This window comes from Photinus pyralis, unplaced genomic scaffold (genome assembly GCF_008802855.1).
Source record: "Photinus pyralis isolate 1611_PpyrPB1 unplaced genomic scaffold, Ppyr1.3 Ppyr1.4_LG2, whole genome shotgun sequence".
Taxonomy (NCBI): domain Eukaryota; kingdom Metazoa; phylum Arthropoda; class Insecta; order Coleoptera; family Lampyridae; genus Photinus; species Photinus pyralis.
In genome coordinates this window covers 16,428,468-16,449,678 of record NW_022170403.1, presented here as the reverse complement: position 1 = coordinate 16,449,678, position 21,211 = coordinate 16,428,468, and the positions used below count along the sequence as shown (strand labels likewise).

Below are 21,211 nucleotides of genomic sequence, written 5' to 3'. Positions count from 1 at the left end.
CTTGCCTCCATATCCGCATTACGTAGTGTTTTATTTGCTTTTTGTGCTCGTGGATATCATAACATGAAAGGTTTAGATTCGTTGATAAATTGATGGAAAGGAGCAATTCACATCAAAGTATTTTCTACGCCAATGAATAAAATTTAATACGAAAAAAAACGTAACCATTAATATAATTAATGTGAATAACTAATATTGCCTTAAAAATGTTATTAACGCACATTCTTAGTTTTTACAGCTAAAGTTCATCGATTTTTCCTTAACTGAAAAAAATCCTAACATCTCAATATTTCGAAACGTACATACTTTCTGCTTTTCTTTTCTTTTCCTCCAACCACCTAAATAAGACGTTATAAAGTTACAGTTTTTCATGCCCGTTAGAAATCTTTCGGATCACTATGGAAACTCTTCTACTTAAGGATTCACTATAGTGCATTTTTATGATAATAAGGGTCGACTAAGGGTGAAAATAGTGTATTATATACCAAGGGACTAAAGTGTGTGTTTTAATCCCGAGGGTGCAGATTGTTGCCCGAAACGTTCAGGGCAACAAGCACCTGAGGGATTAGAACCCATCCTTAGTTCTGTGGTATATAGATACGCTATTTTTTGTACTCCTGTAATCAATTGCAGTAATTTCAATGTTGAAGTTCAAGTTTGAAAGAAAACATGTGTTTGTTTGTAACATCAGTATACCTTGTTATATCAATTTGTGACCGTATAATAATAAATGTCAGTTAAAGATTCCGGTTCAAAACTACGGCGCAGAAATAATCGTTTAAAACTCTGCAGAACAAGCTATTTAAAAAGATACTTGAAAAACCGAGTGAAAAACGGTAAAAGTATAAAATATGGTGCAAGAACCAAAATGTATTGGAGGGTATACGTCGTATATGTTTAAAAGTAGTATTTGACGCATATAGAAATTACAATTCACTAAATATGCAAATACGTATACGTAACTTTACAACATTGCTGAAAATCTTGAACTGAAAATGGAGTTTTTTCTGTGATGGGAAAAACGTTTGACACTTTATCTCTGTTGACAGGTAACAAAATGTCACTTTTTATTAAATTACTTTTTTCCTCGGTTTTTTGTCACAACAGCTAAAATCTAATACTATTTTCCCTTGTATAATAAATAACTATTTATTCTTGACGTTAATTAATATAGAACGTGTTTTTACTGTTACAGTAACTTTTGAGTACGTTATTGCGCTTGCCTGATGCTATAACGAGATTGGCATTGGAGTAGTACGTTGAACGCTAATTTCAAATGTCGCGTGGATCCTTCACGAAAAAATACATTGCCGTTTCCCTATGGCGAGTTCTACCTGGGACACACTGTATGTACGTTTATAACAATTATTTGGTTTTGAACATGTGTAGTTATGCTGTATTATCTGCACTGAGACCATACAGCACATGGACATGGAGTTAATTGCAAATAAAATATGGGCAAGGACATCGCCTGGGTAGGAGTCTGTTCGAAGTTGTTCGATGAGACACGATTTAAGACTGTCAACGTTAAATTAGCAAACGTCAATTAATAAATCTGTCAAAACAGCAAACGTATTCTTATTTATGGACGTATAGAAGATAATGAAGAGTATTTAAAGTTTCCCATACTACGGGAGTGGTTTACTCAGACATTGATATATCCAATACTACTGTGTCCCCCATCCGTGACCACCCATATTGTTATACTAAGAGCATAGGGCTAATTGCAGTCCATATACTGTATGGTCAGTATGTGACGTTATTTTCTTTACCGTGTAATCTTTGCTTTGGCTTATATTTGAATTACTATGTGGAATTCCTCTCTTACCTTTATATAGCAATCCTTACGCCATCTAGATGTTCACATTATAACCCGATCCTTTATTTGCGATATAGTTTTCTTTTAAAAAACCTTTTGTCTAGTGTTCTGTTGATTGGCGCGGTTGTATCTTCTCCCACTCACTGTCGACGCGCGCAGTCCTTGTTGAAGAACTCGACTCGATTCGATCTTGACTTGTATTTGAACTACACGCCATTACACTTACTTGACATATTCGTCTACCTTTCTTGGGATTAATTAGTGGTGTGGTACTAAGATTAGTGAAGTTTTCTCTTATCATCTTACTTCCAATTTCGCTGATGACGCATTGCTGCGGATTTATCTTACAAGTTTAAGGCCGTTTTGCGGTATGTTATCTATGACGCATTATCTTTTTATTTTAAATAATCTATTTTAGGCTACTTTCGTACTCCCTAAGTTTTCTTACTTCTTATTTTGGTTTTACCAATTGCTTCCTGACTGTACATTGATATTTTGACGTGGAAACGCGAATACCCGATTTTCCATATGGTGCAATAGAATTCCATTGAAGTTTCGACGCCATTACAATCAAAAACACTCTACATATTTCTACCTTACCGACTGAAGAATTACCGCCATTTCATGTGAAACCGATATTTGAACTGATGACCCAATTTTACGAAGTTCGTTGACCTACGATTCATTCTTCCGAAACGCAAGTACTTAATTAACGAGACGTGTGGAGTTGATACTGTGTAAATTTTTAATTAACGTTATGTATTTTGTTTTGAAGAACTTGCTCGTGTAAGTTTGTTTTCATTTGAATTGATAAGATTGCTTTGTCATTGAAGATAGATTCAATTATTTTATTTGTACATTTTATAGTATTTTTCTTTTAAAACTTCATGTCACTTTTTGATATCTCACACCGATTGTGAAAAGCAACCCTTAGTCGAACCAAATTTTGTTTTGTTGTAAAGTCATTTGAATTTTTGATTCGTTTTAGTATTGATTGCAATTCTACGTACAAGAATAATCATTCGCGTCTTACGTTAACCATTGCTTATGCGATATATTGTGCAACGCGAATCATTACCCTTCTTATATTTTTTTTGTTTTTGTGTCTGACTGTTTCAGATTTGCAGTTTCGCGTCCTCTGAGCTCGGAAGGTTGCGACCGGAGTTCAAGGTAAATTTAGTTATTTTCGTCGTTTTTCCCTTTTAACGTTTGATTACATGTTGGTTGTTGATACTAACGAGTTGTGATTATTACTTTGTTTGAAAGTCACTTAATGATTATAGCTCCGTTGTTTCTGCGGAAGCCCTTTTGGATAAATATTTTCCCAGGCTACGTGTTGGCTTCTCATTTATTTTATTAGAGATTATGTTAAATTCCCAGTTTGATATACTAGATCGATATATTACAGTGTCAGATTTGTGATATTTTGAGATCTTTGTTATTAAACTACCCGCATTTATACATCAAATACTGTTTGTTTTCCCCATAATTGTGTATTCCTTTGAGTTTAGTAAGACGAGAACAAGAATCTCTTGGTCTGCCTTGTTCATCCCTTTAGTATTCCTCTCTCTCTAAATTCATCAAAGACTAAGTGGCGCCTATCCGGATTACTTTTACTGTTTCCTTCCCTTTTTGGCTTATTTGTGTGTGTGTGTGTATAGAAGAACCCCATTTTCACCCCGACCCACCTCTACTTTGCCTGAGCTTACCGTGTGCTTATCTAAGGTAATTTTGTCACGTTGGCCCTAAGTGAACGTAACAAGTATCTGCAGTATACAGAACAAAAAAAACCATGTTTTGAAAAATATTACAAAAAGTGGCGGACTGGCGGTACTCATTCCATAATCCTCCGCCCCCCCCCCTCGCCTGGCCATCAAATGTGAATGTTCAATTGAAATAGCATGTTACAATATTTTGAGCGGAGCGTGACCTGAGCTATAGTGTGAATTGGGTTTACCGTACTTACACTATATTGTGTTTGACATTTCGCATGTCACTTTTTGTCCCGTGACACTTTAATCCCTTAAATGAGTGACAAAACACGTTGATGTAGTCACAACCATCTATATTTACAAGCCGAACTGAGAATTATGGCAACACTGCAGCGAGCGCCGATTTTCTAATTCAACTTGGCAGATTTCAGGTGTATTTTATATGTTTTGTGTCATTAGAACCACCTCCAATTTTATCAACCAGAAGAAGTAGGAGAAAAGGAAAATTAGTAACAACCGTTAAAAAAGCTTGCTTTTCCCAAGCCTGCGAGTACCTCGCGCCGCGCCGAGTTCGCATTTGTAACTCAATACGCCTAGTTAAAACGATTGTATATGAGCTAAATTCTTATCGCCCCTGCATCCGGAATCTATTAACCAACAAAGCTCCATTAAATTGACATGACACAGAAAAAATGTCATTTACACAACGGTTTAAAAATCTCATTATGAAAATTCCACTTTACTTATGGGCGAAAAAATCAACCTTCCAATTTTTGACACCCTAAAGATTGCTTATGATCTTAGATCATACATCTAAGCTTATGATATGAAATGCCCAAAAGTACTCTACCCTTAAATTGTGTTCAAGTATAACGAACTTTCCCTGTATTTTATTTGTCTCATGTTATTCTAGAATGAGTAACATAAACAGGTAAGTTGAACTCAATGCTAACGGTAGAATGTAGTAGTCCTCCAGTAATTCTTTGGTTAGAATAAACAATGGTAGTATGCGATCAAAAATGAATTGCTGTCGAGTCGCCTTTGGAATCTTTGTTTACATGGGAAATCGGCTCGACAACAACGCGTTATTAGGTAGGTAACCAAAGTAAAGTTTCCTTATAAATTAAATTTTTTGCAGCTGTATGCTTGAGATTTGAAAATGTATCAACAGAATTGCATTTATTTGTAATAAACATGGATAGAGAGTATTTCGATTCATTTTGAAAGACCGCCTTTTCGGTTCTTTGCATATGATAGGCGATAATGCACTTATTTAATTTAAATAGAGGTTTTTTAATCTTGTTCCTTGGTAAAATTGATCATTGCAAAACAACCAACGCGCTAGTATACATACAAACTCCGTGTTTTAAATATTTAGTAGATAAACGTAGACCATTCATTTGGTGTACAAACGAAAAGTTTCATCATTACACATTACGGCCAGTGCCAGACCTGAACCAATTGTTATTCCGCTACAATAGGTACCATCCAACTTGTAACAATTTTCAGCATGTCAATACTTTTTAGTTTTATTCGAGCGTTAGCTTGAGTTCAACTTTAAAATTGCAGATACGATTTTTACGTGTCGGACTTACTTATTAGATTTTAAAAAACAAATTAAATGCAAACAGTCTCGTACTTGAATCACGTCTTGAACTAATAAGTCAATCTAAAATGTGTTGCAAGATAAATGAACGAAATTAAATTCATAAATCCTTTGTAAGAAAATGCCACGTGTGCGTTTGATTATTTTGTCAACTATCAGAGTTTCGGTGTCGATATCTCGCTTGACTTTTAACTACAATACACGATAATCTCAGATTATAAACATACTTTTTTAAAAAAAGACGGTAATGAAAACGAATTGTACTTCGTATCTGGCAATAGTATATTGGAAGACAAGTGTTACAATGTGACCTATTGTAATACGACTATCTTCTGGCATGAGTGGCGTAGCGAAGCGGAGCCACGAGTGTCCACAAGATAGGAGTATTACAATAAAGCATTGTAACACGTGTTTTTCATACTATTTTTTCTATTTCGGGGCTTTAATTTAATAAAAAAGTAATTATCAAAAACTACAGGAAACTTTAGAATTAATATGTCTTAAGTTGGCAACACCATTTACGTTGACAAATTTTGAGTTGGTAGCGTAAATAAACACAACACTGACATTTGGAAACTTGAAATTCCGTGAATGTGTAATTTTTTACTCGTAGATAAATTTATTTATGGTGGATGTGTAAACTGCTGATTTGGATTGTATTAAGTTCTTCGTGTACCAAAAATCAAGGAAAACGCATACATTTTACGTACGTAATTTGATTTCACATCTGATGATTTGACGTTGACGTCTTGGCGAACTGCCAACTTAGAGATGAAAAGTTACCAAAAACAATGTTACAATGGAACTCATTGAAACACTGTTTTTGCCGAAGACAGTTGCACAAAATTCTCATTGTAACACCGAAATAGAAAAAAGCTATAGTCTTCGTCTTAAAGCATGGTGAATGGTGAGGTTGTGCACATGTCGATAATTTTCGATTGAGACCGTGTGGTTTAACAGTGTTGTCGCTTGCACAATGCACATTCTGGATGTTACGTGTGAATTCGAAGCTGTTCATTGTTGGTTTTCGCATGGAATTGCATGAGAATATGTGTTGCACGAGGTTGTTTGGTACCCTCATGCGGAGAATGGTTGGATTAGAGCTAAGGTGACGCTTGACACGGTTGAGGATGACGGCTGGCGATCCTGGGATTGGATTGGATCTGTTACTGGGGTGATTGAGATTAGATTGGTTCATCACCTTTGTATTGATTTTGATAGTTGTGTGTGAGTGCCCGTTCAAGGTGTCCTATATCTTTCCGCCAATATTTTGAGTGGTCTGGTGTCGGAATGGATGACAATGAGCAGTTTTGGGTTTGCTGCACGTGATGGTTGGGACGTCGAAAATGAGACTGTTGCTTCTTCCATTTCGTAAAAAGCAATAATCCAAACTTAGCCAACAAGGTCTTCAATTTGCTCTGTCTATAGGCTAACTCAAATGAACGAAGTAGAAAATAAAAATCTATAGAAAACACAATGCAAGATCTGAGATCCTGACGCTAATATCTAGAAGTCTGCGTCATGGAAAAAGGGGCATTGACATTGACCATAGAGGATTGAATTTTCCTCTATGCTTCTACTGAAACAACATACTTAAAGAGGTATAAGTATGCGCAGTTTACCAGCGCTCGAAAAAAAATCTTTTATTTCTCTCGTTAAAAATGTACTGAAAATCAGTTCTGCGTGCAATTGACAGTCTTGGTAATAAACCAAAAAAGTGCGAATTCTGTATCAACGTGTTAAATAAAGATATCAGACTGTTAAGCGATTACACCCTCATCATCCGACAGTTCTTTGTGTACCTCTTCTGCTGTTCTTAGAAGATCATTTAAGTCCAAGTCGAGGATCGCGCACTTGAATAACGATGTAATGTAAATTTCCGCAATTGAATGATACTTGAAAAGTGTTAATTGTCCACTACGAGTTTGTCGTGCTAAAATATAGTTAAATAAGTTATGTACTAACTACAATAATGAAACTGTTACCGATTTCCTTACATTCAATTGTCCTCAAAACCATTCGGTCACTATCTTCATTCTCTTCTTTTGTAGCGTAGGTGAGGGTGGTGTTTGTATCAGATATTGATATGTTAGTAGTGGAAGTATCGTTTGTAACATCTGCGGTAGTGGTATTTGAATCATCTATTGCAATGGGTATATCAGTACTGAAGTTTTGAAGTGATTCCAAACTCTGGTTTTGACTTGAATTACTAAATTCTGAGCGCACATGCGAAGCAAATAAAAGTGTAGTTGTAACAAATATTAGGCAATTCATTGTTCTTTACTTATAAAAATGCTTTGTTTACTGTAGGATGAGCTGCACTGACAAGTTCTAATCGTACTTAACAACTCATCATAGCCAATCGACAATATTGCAAATTGAAGCGTTCATTAGTACATAATTAGCAGATAATCTCCTTATTATATACAAAGATAAGACATTTTTTCTATTATCACGGCTAATGAGAAAGTAGGGAAAACTAGGTTAGTCCCAGTACGAGGTCATGAATAATTAACGCGTGAAAACGAATACTTGTGCACTTATTGGGGTGATATAATGAAGGTCATGGATGGCAAAGTTATGACTGTGGGAAGATTCTCCCTGGTATAAATTCACTCCCGGAATATTCGGTTTCAAGAAAACTTGCCCCTAATTCGCGCCCAAAAGATTAGCCTCGGCAAATTCACACCCCTCAGAGTATTCGCCTCTTAAATTCGCCCATGTAGAATTAGCTCCTGCTGGAATACCCCTTCCCCAGAAACTCGCTACAAGGGAAATTCAGGTTCAGGAATTGAGGCATGGCATTCTTTTAATGAATACACACCAACAAGTAATCAGTCCACCTAAGGTCTTTTAACATACAATGGTGGTTTGACAGTATACACAGTGTTCCCATAAAAGTTTTTCTACATCAAAATTTACGGGAGTATCATTCACTTCATGTTTCTTGCATTTTGTACTGCGTTAATGAGACTTTCGATTGTAGGAATATTCGTCTCTTTGGCATATGTCGCGGCCCAGCGCGATGGCAACAAAGTAGTGGAGAAACGTCCCTGATAGTGTCTACCAGGGACGCATCCTCACGACAGTTGACTAAATCCTGGGAGAGGCGGCGACGCCAGGCATATGTCAAAGTTTCAAGTTTCAAAAGTTCTCTCCACGAAAGTCGCCCCCAGACTATTAGCCCCCAAGAAAACACGTCAACAGGTAAATTCGGCCTCCGAGATACTACACCGCTAGAATATTCGCCACTAGTAAATTCGCCACCGAAAGATTTATACCATTTTTTTGTAATCCTGAATAAAGCGCGCTAATAAATATTTATTTACACCCCTATTTTGGACAGAGGTATGGGTTAGGTTAGTTAAGTAATTCTGCACTCTGGTTTCTCTTCAATTGCGAATAAATCTTTCGCTGTTCGATACAGTGTGTGAATTTTTATATTTGGCGATTTTTTATACCAGAAGGCAGAGTTGGCGCTGCTTTTACCCCACACCCGCCGCATAAACGGCCGACAAGCTCAGGGTTAGGAAATAAAACAAAAGCGTGAGGATCTCCACAGGGATAGTTCGTTCTGGGCATATAATCTTCCGTGCTTCGTTACCACTTACCAATACGGTTGAGCACCACTCAATTTCTATCTTAATTCTCCTCGTATGAAATTGAGAAGATACGAGGGTAGTAATAAGTAAAAGTAAAAAGTAAAGTAAAATCAATTTAGGTACCAAAATAAATTATTCAATCAACAAAAGCCAAAATAAACTTGACCCCAAAATTGGATATCCCACAATTACAAAATATTCCCCCAACTATTCAAAATTATGCATTACGTGACTCAAAACTCCAGGCCCTAGAGCTCAAAACAGGGGTCCACCTTGCAAATTTCTGAGACAACGAACCAAGATGCAGGGTTTATGTTTTTTGGGTCGCTGAATCCGAATTTGACATTTGCACAAAAATCCGCATGACGCGGGAGCCGCCATCTTGGAAAAATGGCGGTAAATCGGTGGTTTTTCCACAAAACCCGAAATAACTCATTTGATTTCGGTTTTTTGACGAAAAAACTTCAGTAATAAATTAAAGTACATAAAATTTCCTTTCAGATGAGCTCTTGTTGATAAAAATCTGATAAAAACTAACGCTACTACAGTGCGACGAAATTCGGCCCAAAAATGAAGTATTCGCAATTTTCAATATTTCGCGCGCAAAAAAAAAACGGAACTGACGTCATTCACAAGCAGTAAACTCTCTGAACGCGAGGAGCTCTTGAAGAACATCCAATTACCTTTAAAATGAGCCCAAGTTTGTTTAAATCGAACGAAAATTGACATCGCAACATCGTATCAAAGTTTTTTCGATAAAATCGAAAATTTGCTGAATTTTGCAGTCCTCCACTTTAATCGCCCGAACCTACTTTTTTCGCCGAAACTAGCGATTCACGGTGAAATGAGTATCAAGATCATACCTAAGTTTTAAAATTTTTATTCACAATTTACATTTTTTGCATTGAAAGATTCAAAAGGCCTTACTCACTAAAACCCCCGCAACTCCGGTTGTGTCGATTTTGATTAAGTTGATCTGTGTATGTTAAGAACTGTACAAAAAATGTATACAGTAAGACCGTAGATTACCAACGAGGGTGCCAACTTTGAATGTGCTCGTAGAAAAAATGCAAGAAAAGATCAACTATACGGGTGGAAGCAAGGAATTGTTGAAACTTTTTGATATAAAAAGTATCATGATAAACGTAGGTTGTTAATGGAAAGAAGTTACTGCGTAGCATGGTGTTCTCGGTATTTAAGAAACTTAAGAGACCTGTTATATACTTGGATGAGACCTATATCCACCCATCGTATGGAGTGAGTAAATGCTGGCAATCCGATGAAGCATCGGGAGTTTATCAATCCAATAGGGATGGTCAGAGGTACATCATAGATCATGCTGGTGGTCGTTCTGGTTTTGTAGAAGTTGGTTTGTTGTTGGTCAAGTAACGATAGTGATTGAAAAAAGTTAATAATACGAACAAGGGTTGTCAACCTCTGTACTGTAACAAATTGTTATAAAGAGTTACGCATTTTGGGTATTTTCTATTTAAATTTTCTATCTGGATCCTCCCGTCAAGAGCGTCCCCATTTATTTCTTTTTTCTAAACTCGGACTGTTGTGTCTTTTGGCTTTTTGCTGGAATTTATAAGAGTTTCTATTCCGCGATGAAGCACTACACTTACATCATTATTTAAGTCTTTTTCACAAATGAAATACTTTTTTATGCTTTCTGGTTCCATATTGAACGCTCAATCACCGAAAACGCACTGGAAAAAAGGAAAAACAAAACTAATGGCCATTGCACCGACAAATAAAAGCTGAGCTTAGCTTAAGCGTTGCTTAAAATCCACAAAAACGATTATTGAGACAATGGGTCGTATGAATAAAAGTAAGCAAATGCTTATACTTGCAAAATTCAAAGTAAATACTCGTAAGTGCTCCTTCGCACGGGGCGACTTAGCAGCCCTTCTAAGCAGAAGGACAGGACGCAGTGCAGCGCTGCTAAACCATCCTAAACAGACCAGTATGAAGGGGCAGTTACGAGTATTTACTTTGAATTTTGCAAGTATAAGCATTTGCTTACTTTTATTCATACGACCCATTGGTTGGCATGGATTTTAAAGCTACCCTTAAGCTAAGTTCGGTGCAAACGGCCATAAGCAGGGCTGCAGTCGTAAAATTAGCAGAGGATATACTGTGCACGCATCGAAATGATCAGAAGGTTTACTCTATAAAAACGGCTGTATAATTTATCGTGTGGTATTTGTAGGTATTTGCTGCAATTGCATTTTGGGGTGCCACAAAAATGAGATTTTTGTGATATACATTTTGTTCTATTTATTAATGTGTACATTCTATCTTTCTTTTTCTAAGAAGGCATACGCTAATCCTTCGAACACAACCAGAAGGTATACGCCGTATACCCTCGACTGCAGCCCTGGCCATAAGTATTCCAAAAGCTGGACAGCAGGACGTTATGTTCTATCAACAGGAAAATCCGACAGCAAAATTTGATGGCAATTCGCGAAAAACAAAAAATTTTTGGCTACGTTCCAAAACCACGTATCCTGGTTGAACTGTTCGATGGAGATACATATGGTTTTGAAATGTAGCAAAAAAGTTGGTTCTCTTTCGTTAAATGCTGCCCAATTATGCATTTGAATAACGAGTGCCGAGTTTCTGACGAAACAGCCAATAAGGATATAAAAAATCAAAAAACCACACTAAAAGAAGCAATCTTACGTCGATGATTTGGGATTTGGGATTCAATTGGATGTTCTTCAAAAGTTCCTCACATTCGGAGAGCTTACTGCTCGTGAATGACGTTAGTTCGGTTTTTTGCGCGCGAAATTTTGAAAATTGCGAAATGTCATTTTTAATCCGAATTTCGTCGCACTGTAGTGGCGTTAGTTTTTATCCGATTTTCATCAACAAGGGCTCATCTCGAAAGAAATTTTATGTACTTTAATTTATTACTAATGTTTCTTCGCCAAAAAACCGATACCAAAGGAGTTATTTCGCGTTTTGTCGAAAAAAGATGGCGGCTCCGCGTCATCCGGATTTTTGTGCAAATGTCAAATTCGGATTCAGCGACCCCAAAAACATAAACCCTGCATCATGGTTCTTTGTCTCAGAAATTTGCAAGGTCAAACCCTCTGGGGCCTGGACTATAAAACGTGCCTGGAACTTGAACCCTAAAAGAAATCAAAGGTAACCCCTCTTCTTTGGTGATAAAATTTACCTCCCTCATAAATAAGAGGGCTAATCGTAGATGAAGCCACGATTGTCGATGGAAATTACACTACAACAAATTACAGCCGAAACATCTAAATGGTAAACGCACTAGGAGCACAGGCAAATCCCGTCCAAACTAAACACTTCGAAATTCCCACATTATGAATTCAATCGCCAGAGATCAATATACATTCGGAAGATGGCAATTAGAAATCCATGCGTTTTACCTGACGCTTTCAGCTGATTTTTTAATCGAAGTGTACTTGGACACGGCTTACGAAGAAAAAGGACATGAAAATGGACACCCAAAAATCAAGGGAGAAAAAATGCACTGTCATCTCTATGCGGAAAAAGTGCGTTGTTAAATTCCATCAATAGGTGGAGCCACCCATGAAGTCGCCTTCAAACTGTTACGGAGGTTCTTCGACAAGTAGGTTTCGGTTTATTAAATAACTCTTGTAGGTTTTAATATTTACTACAAATTGTTTTAATTCAACGGCCGGTCTCAAAAATATGATATTACACCAAATAGTAAAGATATTTGATCCAATATAAAAGTTGAATTACACGCATCAATTTTTTGCTATACCTATATGACAATTCTAAAATATGGATTGGAATTGATCTCTTCAAATTGAGATGTGTAACTCCATTCCCGCAAACTTCAGTCTTAAGAAGTCCTTAAAAGTGTAGAAAAAATGGATACATGTAATTTAAGCATTTTAACTCAAACAAAAACCGTGTCTCGCTTACAAAACACACTTAATTTAAATTTTTAAGGAATTAACAAAATTTCCTGGAAATTAAACGTAAGCTGTTTCGCCCATAAAAGTCTTTTCTATTACTCTTTCGGATGTATTGAAGTAATGGGCTGTTGGAAAATTACCTTAATTAATTACTTTCATGAAACGTATCCACCCTGTTCATTTTTAATACCTTTTGCATTTCACGTATTTGAAGTGCTACTTGAGATTGCAACATTCTATTTTTCCTGTCAATACATGGTGACCAATACCTAAACTCACGAATTATTAAAATATCTCAAAGAGATAGGAAACCCAAAAATACAGAGTACCCTCTTAGTCGAAACGGTAAATTCCCAAATGAGTCATTTAAGTTCTGAAAACCATTTAAGAGGGCATTTCTTGTTGAAGACTTAAAAAGTAATTATTGCTTTGTGCATTAGTTCGTATACACATTACACAAGAGGGTTTCCTCGTTAGTCCACCAGGAATTCAAAGGTGTGTAATAACAACGTAAATGTAATCCGATTAATAATGTAGTATTTTATGTTCATTACGGTGTCTTTTACCCCTTGCTTCCCCAGTTATTTATTTAATTAAATTAAAAACATAAGGTTATTTTAGATGATTGGTTTTTAATATGCTTATGCTTATCAGACTCTTGGCGAAGAAGACGAACAAATCGCTAATACTTTATTGATTTTTTTCCCATACCTTTCCTCCAAATTTGTTGAAATGTTTGAATTGGGGTTCCTACGAAACTCTTTCAAATGAATTGTACCTATACTTGGTTTCATACACAGCGTGTTCTTACGAAGAACGCCTTTAATATATTGTTAAAGTTACGAAATAGGTTAAATTGGCAAGAGTAGGTACATTCAACGAAACAACGGGACGTTACCACCCGTCCGTTTGCCAGTGTATGTACATGATAACGGTTTGGAAATTTCCAATTCTGTTTTCAGTAATAGGTAGACAATAGTCAGGGGACTACAACTGGTTAAATGTTGGTCAATTTTCGTCCACCGGAGGGGACCTTGTCCCTCGTTGTCTAAATTGGTTTATTTCGGTGTACTAGGCAATTTTAGGTGTAGCGATGTATTATTAGCTGTAATTAAATTTCAAATATTTTAATAGTTCAACAATCGAAGTAGGAAAAAGGGGGTAGCTTTGCATCCTTGTGCGTTTTCCACTTCGATTTTATTGTATTGCTCTAGCTATTGTAATTGCTGAGATCTCAGTCGGACAGCCAGCCAGCCATAACGAATATACTAGCGTATTTTTCTCCAAAAATGCGCTGAAATGGTAATTTCAACCCTAAATTCAACCCAACATTGTGCACTGTATAATACACTTTCATGGTTTGGGCGCTAACCGAAATTGTGTACCTATTGGTCGGAACTAATATGCTGTGATTGTTAATAAAATATAAGGTTCTCAACAGCAGTATTTATTTACCATATAAAGGAAAATTGACAAAGCAAGAAAGTTTATAAGAAAAGTTTACACTTTTAGAGCTTGAATGGATATAATAAAGAGATAAATTGACAGTTGTTAAATCATCTATATATGTAATGGTTTTTATTTGCGATCCCCAATTTTAAAGTTTCAAACTTTAATTTAAAAGTTACAATTTTTCATGTCATTTATGAAAACTTGCTTTCTTACTCATTGCCCGAAAGCAGTGATAATGGTGCATGCGAGTAAAGTTTTGTTGCAGTTCGAGCGCGAACAAACATATAACGACGGTCGCTGGAATACTGCCAAACAAGTGGGTCAAATTCAAGCTTTTGGGTTGGTAAGGTATCAAGTTAACATTCTTGTTTTAATGCTTTTACAAGAGAGTTTTGTAATATAACAAAGCGTTCGTAATTACACGTGTTTGTATGAATCGACTTTGGCATTATGCTGTATAGGTATTGTCTTTAATGAAAAGAGCAAATGTAATTGTTTCATAATTACAATTTTAAACAGTGGAAAGCTTGTTCAAATGGAAGCGCAAAGTATTTGAACTTGCCTATTAGAGTTTAAGAAGATTACGTATTAAATGAACAGCAAAAAGGTCAAGAGTGGCATATTCACATAATGCTGTGGCCAGTGTCCGGTAATTATGTAAGGGATTTAAGTGCAAAGGAAGTTTGCATTATGGCCAAAATACGAGGGTAATCATTGGATCTCAAAAACAATAAGAGATACGAACCCTGTTCAATGGTGGCAAGGTTATGTATTTTGCAACCGAATCTAATGCTGCTTAGAAAGTGAGGTAGTTCCCAATACTTTCTTATTATTTGAAGTTATTTGAATCTTCTTCGGTTTTCAAAAATTCAACCTTACGATATTCTTCTTCTGAAGGTAAATCAACGTCGGTGGTATACTTTTCTAAAGTATCACGATAACTGGTGTCAGCTTTGAGAACGTCACTTAAATGATGAATTAAGATGGTACTGCTTATTCTCAAAACAGTCAAAACGAAAAATGGCAAGTTCAGGAAATCAGATACTTCACAGTCGCTAATTCGTAGAGCCACATAAAATCTTCGTCCGCTTCGTCGCAACTCACCATTTAATTGTGGGCCATCCAGTTTCTATAAATTGTTGAACCTTCCTCGTATGAAACTGGGAAGTATTGAAGGAACGCAGTAAAATAAAATAGGTGTAATTTCCCGCAACGAAATAATCCAATAATTTATTTTAAATTAATACAATTCCCAAAAGTTGATAAACTACGAGTATCAACATTTAATCACCCTTTTTAGAGACAAAAGTAGTAGTTGTTAAAGTAGTTTTAGCTTTATTATATAAGACGATAAAGGAATATTTTAACCATTGAGTGAATTAACTTTCAGGAGATTGTTAGATTCCCTTTGTCGTCGTGTGTAAACCTTCTGACAATTCTGAATTTAATTTAGCAGTCAAATATGGCAAGCTTAGGTTCTGCCATCGCGGTCGTTTCTATAGAAACAGCATTGTTATATGTTCTGAACGTCATTTTATGTCGTGCTGCGCGTCCCATTTGAAATAAGAATGCATAATCATATGTCTCATTTTATCTAGTCTTGCGGTTAAAGTGATCACTGTATCTACCCTCACGGTTAAAGATCGGCTTAGCCTACATTCAAACCTATCAAAATGTCAATTTAACATCTGCTATAAAATAAAGAAAATTAATATTGGTAAAATCCCTTGAAGAGGAATTAGGTACGCACAAATTAAAGACTTGATTGATTTAAGAATAGATAAGTTAACATACCTAATTGGCCCATTGGCCCAATATCGCTATCTCTGTTCCAAGCGCTGCAGATTATCTCAGATCAGATATTGTCCCTGAATTCGCGTCAGCATTCCCTAAATGAATATATATGCCGAACAAATCAAAGTGAAATGGACAGGAACCAAGCTAATTAAAACTCTACCATGTAATTAAATGGGACTGTGAAATTTTTAACCTGAAAGTAAGTATCACAATGTAGGTAGTATCTAACATCTGCGGTAAAGCATACTCGTACGGGTTTTTTAGCGCATTTTTTAAGAATTAAAAAAAATGTGCTATTGTTTGCGTTTTGTCCGTCCGTTGGTCAGTCTGGACTCACTTCTGCCGTTTTGAACTACTTCTAGGGGAATGGTCCTAGAGTCCTGGAATTTTTTGCACTAGGTAGCCTATACCTTGAAGGTGTGTCAGACGGCCATCATGGCATTCTAATGAAAGGGCTCATCGAAAGAAATTGGTTTGTACAAACTATAACTTTTACATAAGACAACCAATTGGTCTCAGATTTTGCATACGCTTTAGTGGTACCAAGTTAAACGTTAGAAAATGGAGGGGGAGGCTAAACACATGGCATTCTAATGAAAGGGCTCATCGAAAGAAATTGGTTTGTACAAACTATAACTTTCCCGTGCGACTCTTTTTCGAGATCAGTGAGCGACGGGGGTTAAAAATTAATGTTATCTCTCATTGTATTCTAATTAAAGGTCTCAACGAAAGAAACCGTTTTCTCCCAACTACTGCCCTTTTTTCTGTCCTCTTATCAAAGAACGGGTTGGAGGGGGGGGGGGAACTAGTTCTATCTCAACGAAAGGAATTAATTTCTACCAACCATAGCCCTCCTCCTCGACCTCTTATCGGAATCGAGTATATTCCCTTATACGTATACCTCAAGAACGGATTGTCGGAAGAGGGTACTCACAAAGGGCGATCGAGAAGTCTGCAAGAAATATATCCATTGGTGATGTCAAAACAAAAGCTATTTCGGTTTAAAAAAATGCGCTTTATCTGCACAGGAGTTGTGCACAATTTATACTTGTTTAATTTAAAGACGCATTAAAGCTTCTGTTGCTCCGTAACACCTCAGATACACTAACGGTCTACTTTCCAAGACCCAATACGCACGAGTATTATAGATTTACTCTGCCGGGATTATTGTTTGCCACTTTTCTGCAGGCACATTAAAATCTTTTTTATCAAAAATGATTGAGGCGGCTTTATTGATAGTATTATATGAAAATTCATTCACCTCGTTTATTTCCCCTTCAGGTTTGTTTGAATGTATACCGAAATGATATTGAAGTTTATCTTTAGATCCATCACGCATTTAATTTGCACCATCAATATAAACATCGAGATTCCTTTAACCATTGGATAAATTATTCAATGCTTCATACGTACAATTTCCCTATGTATCCCTTTAAATGGGCTACATCAAAGCATTATAAATGTTATATCGAATTTTAGGCAATTTAAACAACAGCTACTGGTCAATGACACTCGAACATTTGGTGCTTATTTTAGTGCAATCTTTGAGTTAAGCACGAGTACACATACAAAAGGTATAATAAATGAAACTTCATTCAACACAAACACGAAATATTAAATACATTCATCACTTTAATCCTGGTTTCCACAAGTTGGCGGGTGCTGTTAAACAGTGGTATCCTTTAGTTATCGTTTATTTAGTCTTCTCACGCCAACGTAGGTACACTTCTTAAACCACTTGCATTCTTTTTTTGTGGATATTATAACATTTATGAACAATTTTGCATTCAAAATGTCCAACTCCAAATAAAATGTTTAAAAAAAAGTTGGCTTTGTTAATAGACGTTATTGGTTATTTAGTTATCTAAATTCTCTAATGCCAGTAAATTGATGTAGTCCATTGTAAGGGATACAATAAGGAAATTGTATACGTGTGTACCTATCCCATTTGTAAAATATTCACCCATTAATACTATGGTATTCACAAGTTTTGATTTAGGTATGTACACATGGTACCTACACATTCTTTAACAAAATGGGTTTTTTGGATGCATTTAAGTGTCCTGTAACGGCTTAGTTACATTAACCACACAAATAAACGTGAACATCTACGGCGCTGGCAAAAATTGTAATGTGACAATTACGTTTTTAATTTGCCCACGGCTAAGTCTGTAATAAAAATGTTTTTTATACCCCTTACCTTGCGGAAGTGGTGCCTCTTATCTCCTCTTAAAATCTGAAATTCAAAATCTAATACTCGGGTTCTTGCTCTGGTTTGATTAGATTCATTGAATACACAATGTCAACTTAGTTGATTTAATATATTAATAAAAACAAAGGTGATCAATTTCAATTCTTCTTCAGATGTAAAGAATGGTATTACTGAAATTAAATCCAAAACTCCCAATCAATGGAAGAAAATAACCCAAATGCTTTGTTTGCATTTGGTCCTTAGCAATAGATACAATGCAAAATCTGTTTCATGCACATACTTCTCATACCGGGTGGTGCCTAGCGCGACGCAGCATAGGGATTTCAATGGTAATTTCTTTATAGTCAATTAGTAGCTCCCCTAATATTATTTTAGAGCAAAAGTCTAAATACGTTTTTTTAGAGAAAAAAATCCTGCATCTGTTCACACTTTTAGTTATAATTTTCCATTTTTCAAAACCGTAGAAATCGACAAAATAAAAAGGTTCATTTTACAATTAATCAAATATTCCTTGGAATTACCTAAAAAAACAGCGATCACGTTTCATTATTTGCCTTTGACGTATATTAAATTTATACGTGTTTATAAATTTGTTAAAGAACTGCAAGTGTAATAACGTCCAAATGTCCGTCAAAACCATCAGGAAAACCACAATACATTCAACGTTTTGGCTGCAGTAGCGAAAATCCGAATATAAGTTTAGGAACAGATCTTCTTCAAATCAGTTTTTTTCTTCGATTATGTAGGTACTCTGATTCCGTAAAATGATAAACAAATAGTATCTGATGCAGAGGCAGCATACATTCTCTAAAAAAAACATTACCCTAAGATGCCTTTTATTGCGTCGGTTAGTTGTAACAGAATTAAATATGAAAATCGTTCGACGTCAAACAACGATAACTTAGATGCGATGCGCTTGTAGTTTGTTAAAAGATTCCAAAGCACCACTGATTTATAAAAATGTAATATTTTATTTTGTCGATTTGTACGGTTTTGAAAAATGAAAAATTATAACTAAAAGTATGAACAGATGCAGTATTTTTTTCTCTAAAAAAACTTATTTAGACTTTTGCTCTAAAATAATTAGGGGAGCTAGTAATTGACTATAAAGAAATTACCATTGAAATCCCTATGCTGCGTTGCGCTAGGCACCACCCTGTATACCGATTTCTTCAGGAATATCAAAATAAATGCTGCTTCCTTTGGTAATATGGAAATAGATCGCTTCTGTATGGTACAACTGAGTCCATAATTAATATAAAACAAAAATGTACCTGGGTATTGCGACTCCGAACAATAAACCGGCGTTAAATCCGAGGAAGTAATAGTCGAGATCGTAATTAGCTAACACTCCGCCCATTAAAAAATAAAGACAATAAAATAAAAAATAAATAAAAATAAAAATGCCAAATTTTGCACTGTGTTAATTTTGCATAAAATATTATTTATCGCACAAGACGCTGTCCGAATGAGTCACCCAACTCTGAGAAACGTACTTTTAACCGTCCGCTACTGTTAATCGGGACGAGTGTTAATGTCAACTAATTGAAATATCGTCATAAGGTGTAACACTTGCTGTCGAAACGGATTGGTTTATTACCGCATATTTTTAGTTGATCGCCAGTACGCATATCTTCACTCGATGTAATGTTGTGTGCTCAACCAGTTGACTCAAATTTAGGCACTACAGTTTTAAATGCGGTTGCTTATAGACGCTTACAACGACCAAAAATATCCACAACTTTACAAAATGTAGTTTTACCAAAGCGCTCATTTTAGTAATGGACTTGAATAATTTTAATACTGTTTACAAGAAATATGGCGTTCATTATCGTGAAAAAAACAAATGCCATCAATCATTTTAACCAAATACAAGCCTAATGATATAAACATAGTTCCTGTGGACATTTTTGATTATTGTGCTTATTACATGTAGCAAGCCAAATACCCGAAAATTCAAATCATTTCTTTAGTACTCGAAGTAAATTACCTAAATTCATTTTTTGATCTCAGTAAATGTCAAGTACTTCAGTACATCATTGTTATGGGTTAAAAAATACTCTACTTTTATAATAACGATTGTCTGATCGCTTTCATGAATGCGAGTGGGAATGCGAGTGGTACTCTGTTACACACAAATTTACCTTTATATTTGGGCTTTTTATTACTACAATCAATTTATATGCACCTGCATGCGTAGATATACAAGCTATGTTCATTGTATCTTACGCATGGCTAAATTCGCAGCATCCGCCATGCTATTACTTGCTTGTATCAATTTGGATAAAATGGCTTGCGCATCCTTGTTACCAGTTACCGCAGTGTCAAGCATCGCCACGGACTTACGTATGGTGGGTTCCATTTGTTTAACTGAAAACAAACCAAAGTACAAACAGATCTTCCTATTAATGGTTACCTACATAATTGGTCACTGTTGTTATTGCTGGCGGGACGAGTTGATACAAGTGACGCCCTTAAAATAAGTATGAAAATGATTACTACGCTTGTTCTACTCCACTCCATGTTTTAAATAAAACTAAACGCGAACTCCGCATGGATCCACTTATATCGTATAACTATGCCTTTATACTTAAATATAATGTTATCGGTTCAATTAGTGTAGCTGTAGCTTGTAGTACCCTATTTCGATAAATACCTGTCTCATTATGCACAATGACTCATATATTATCGCAAAACTCGCTAAGTGACTAATTCTCAAATGATAGTATAGTCATTGAATAAGCACATGCTTGATGACCAACGACGGATGCTACTTTTCTGCGAAAAACTACGTCGAAAATACATAATGAAGAGATTTCTAGAATACATACAAAAGTTTACACTTCTGTTCTGTTCTGATAGGTCATGCGTCTTTTTAACAATTTTCATCAGTAAGATTGTGAGATTGAAGGCTTACGATGAGCATGCTTCAATTAAGTATAATTTACTCCCTCTAATAGTTTATGAGCTTGTCCCATCGTGTCCTGTTTAAAAATTGTACCACGGTTCGAGCATGTGTTTAGCGGTACACTCCATGCCTGACACCTCAAACTTGAAGCATATCTAATTAAAAAATTCTGGATAAAAC

General features: G+C 35.9%; 1 protein-coding gene and 1 long non-coding RNA gene across 3 annotated transcripts; both read right to left on the bottom strand.

The window, feature by feature from the left end:
- Positions 1-6,764: 6,764 nt before the first annotated feature.
- On the bottom strand, positions 6,765-7,500 carry LOC116164447. Of its 2 annotated transcripts, none has more exons than XM_031478632.1 (2): positions 7,135-7,500; positions 6,765-7,070 (listed from the first exon to the last, which is right to left on the bottom strand). In XM_031478632.1, the coding sequence occupies exons 1-2, from the start codon at positions 7,409-7,411 to the stop codon at positions 6,898-6,900; spliced, it is 450 nt and encodes a 149-aa protein (XP_031334492.1). In that variant the 5' UTR covers positions 7,412-7,500; the 3' UTR covers positions 6,765-6,897. The 2 variants fall into 2 exon arrangements, with proteins under 2 accessions (XP_031334492.1, XP_031334491.1); XM_031478631.1 differs by having other exon boundaries at positions 7,123-7,496.
- Positions 7,501-20,268: 12,768 nt separating this feature from the next.
- LOC116164852 lies at positions 20,269-20,691 on the bottom strand. The gene is made up of 2 exons (XR_004144013.1): positions 20,544-20,691; positions 20,269-20,493 (listed from the first exon to the last, which is right to left on the bottom strand). It is a non-coding gene; the product is annotated as an uncharacterized LOC116164852 (long non-coding RNA).
- Positions 20,692-21,211: the final 520 nt, after the last annotated feature.

Excerpts from the sequence above, each read along its gene's own strand:
- LOC116164447 (XM_031478631.1), bottom strand. The coding sequence starts at position 7,411 with ATGAATTGCCTAATATTTGTTACAACTACACTTTTATTTGCTTCGCAT. Across the intron at positions 7,071-7,122 it reads AATTGAATGTAAGGAAATCG|CACGACAAACTCGTAGTGGA; the intron begins GTAACAGTTTCA and ends ACTATATTTTAG.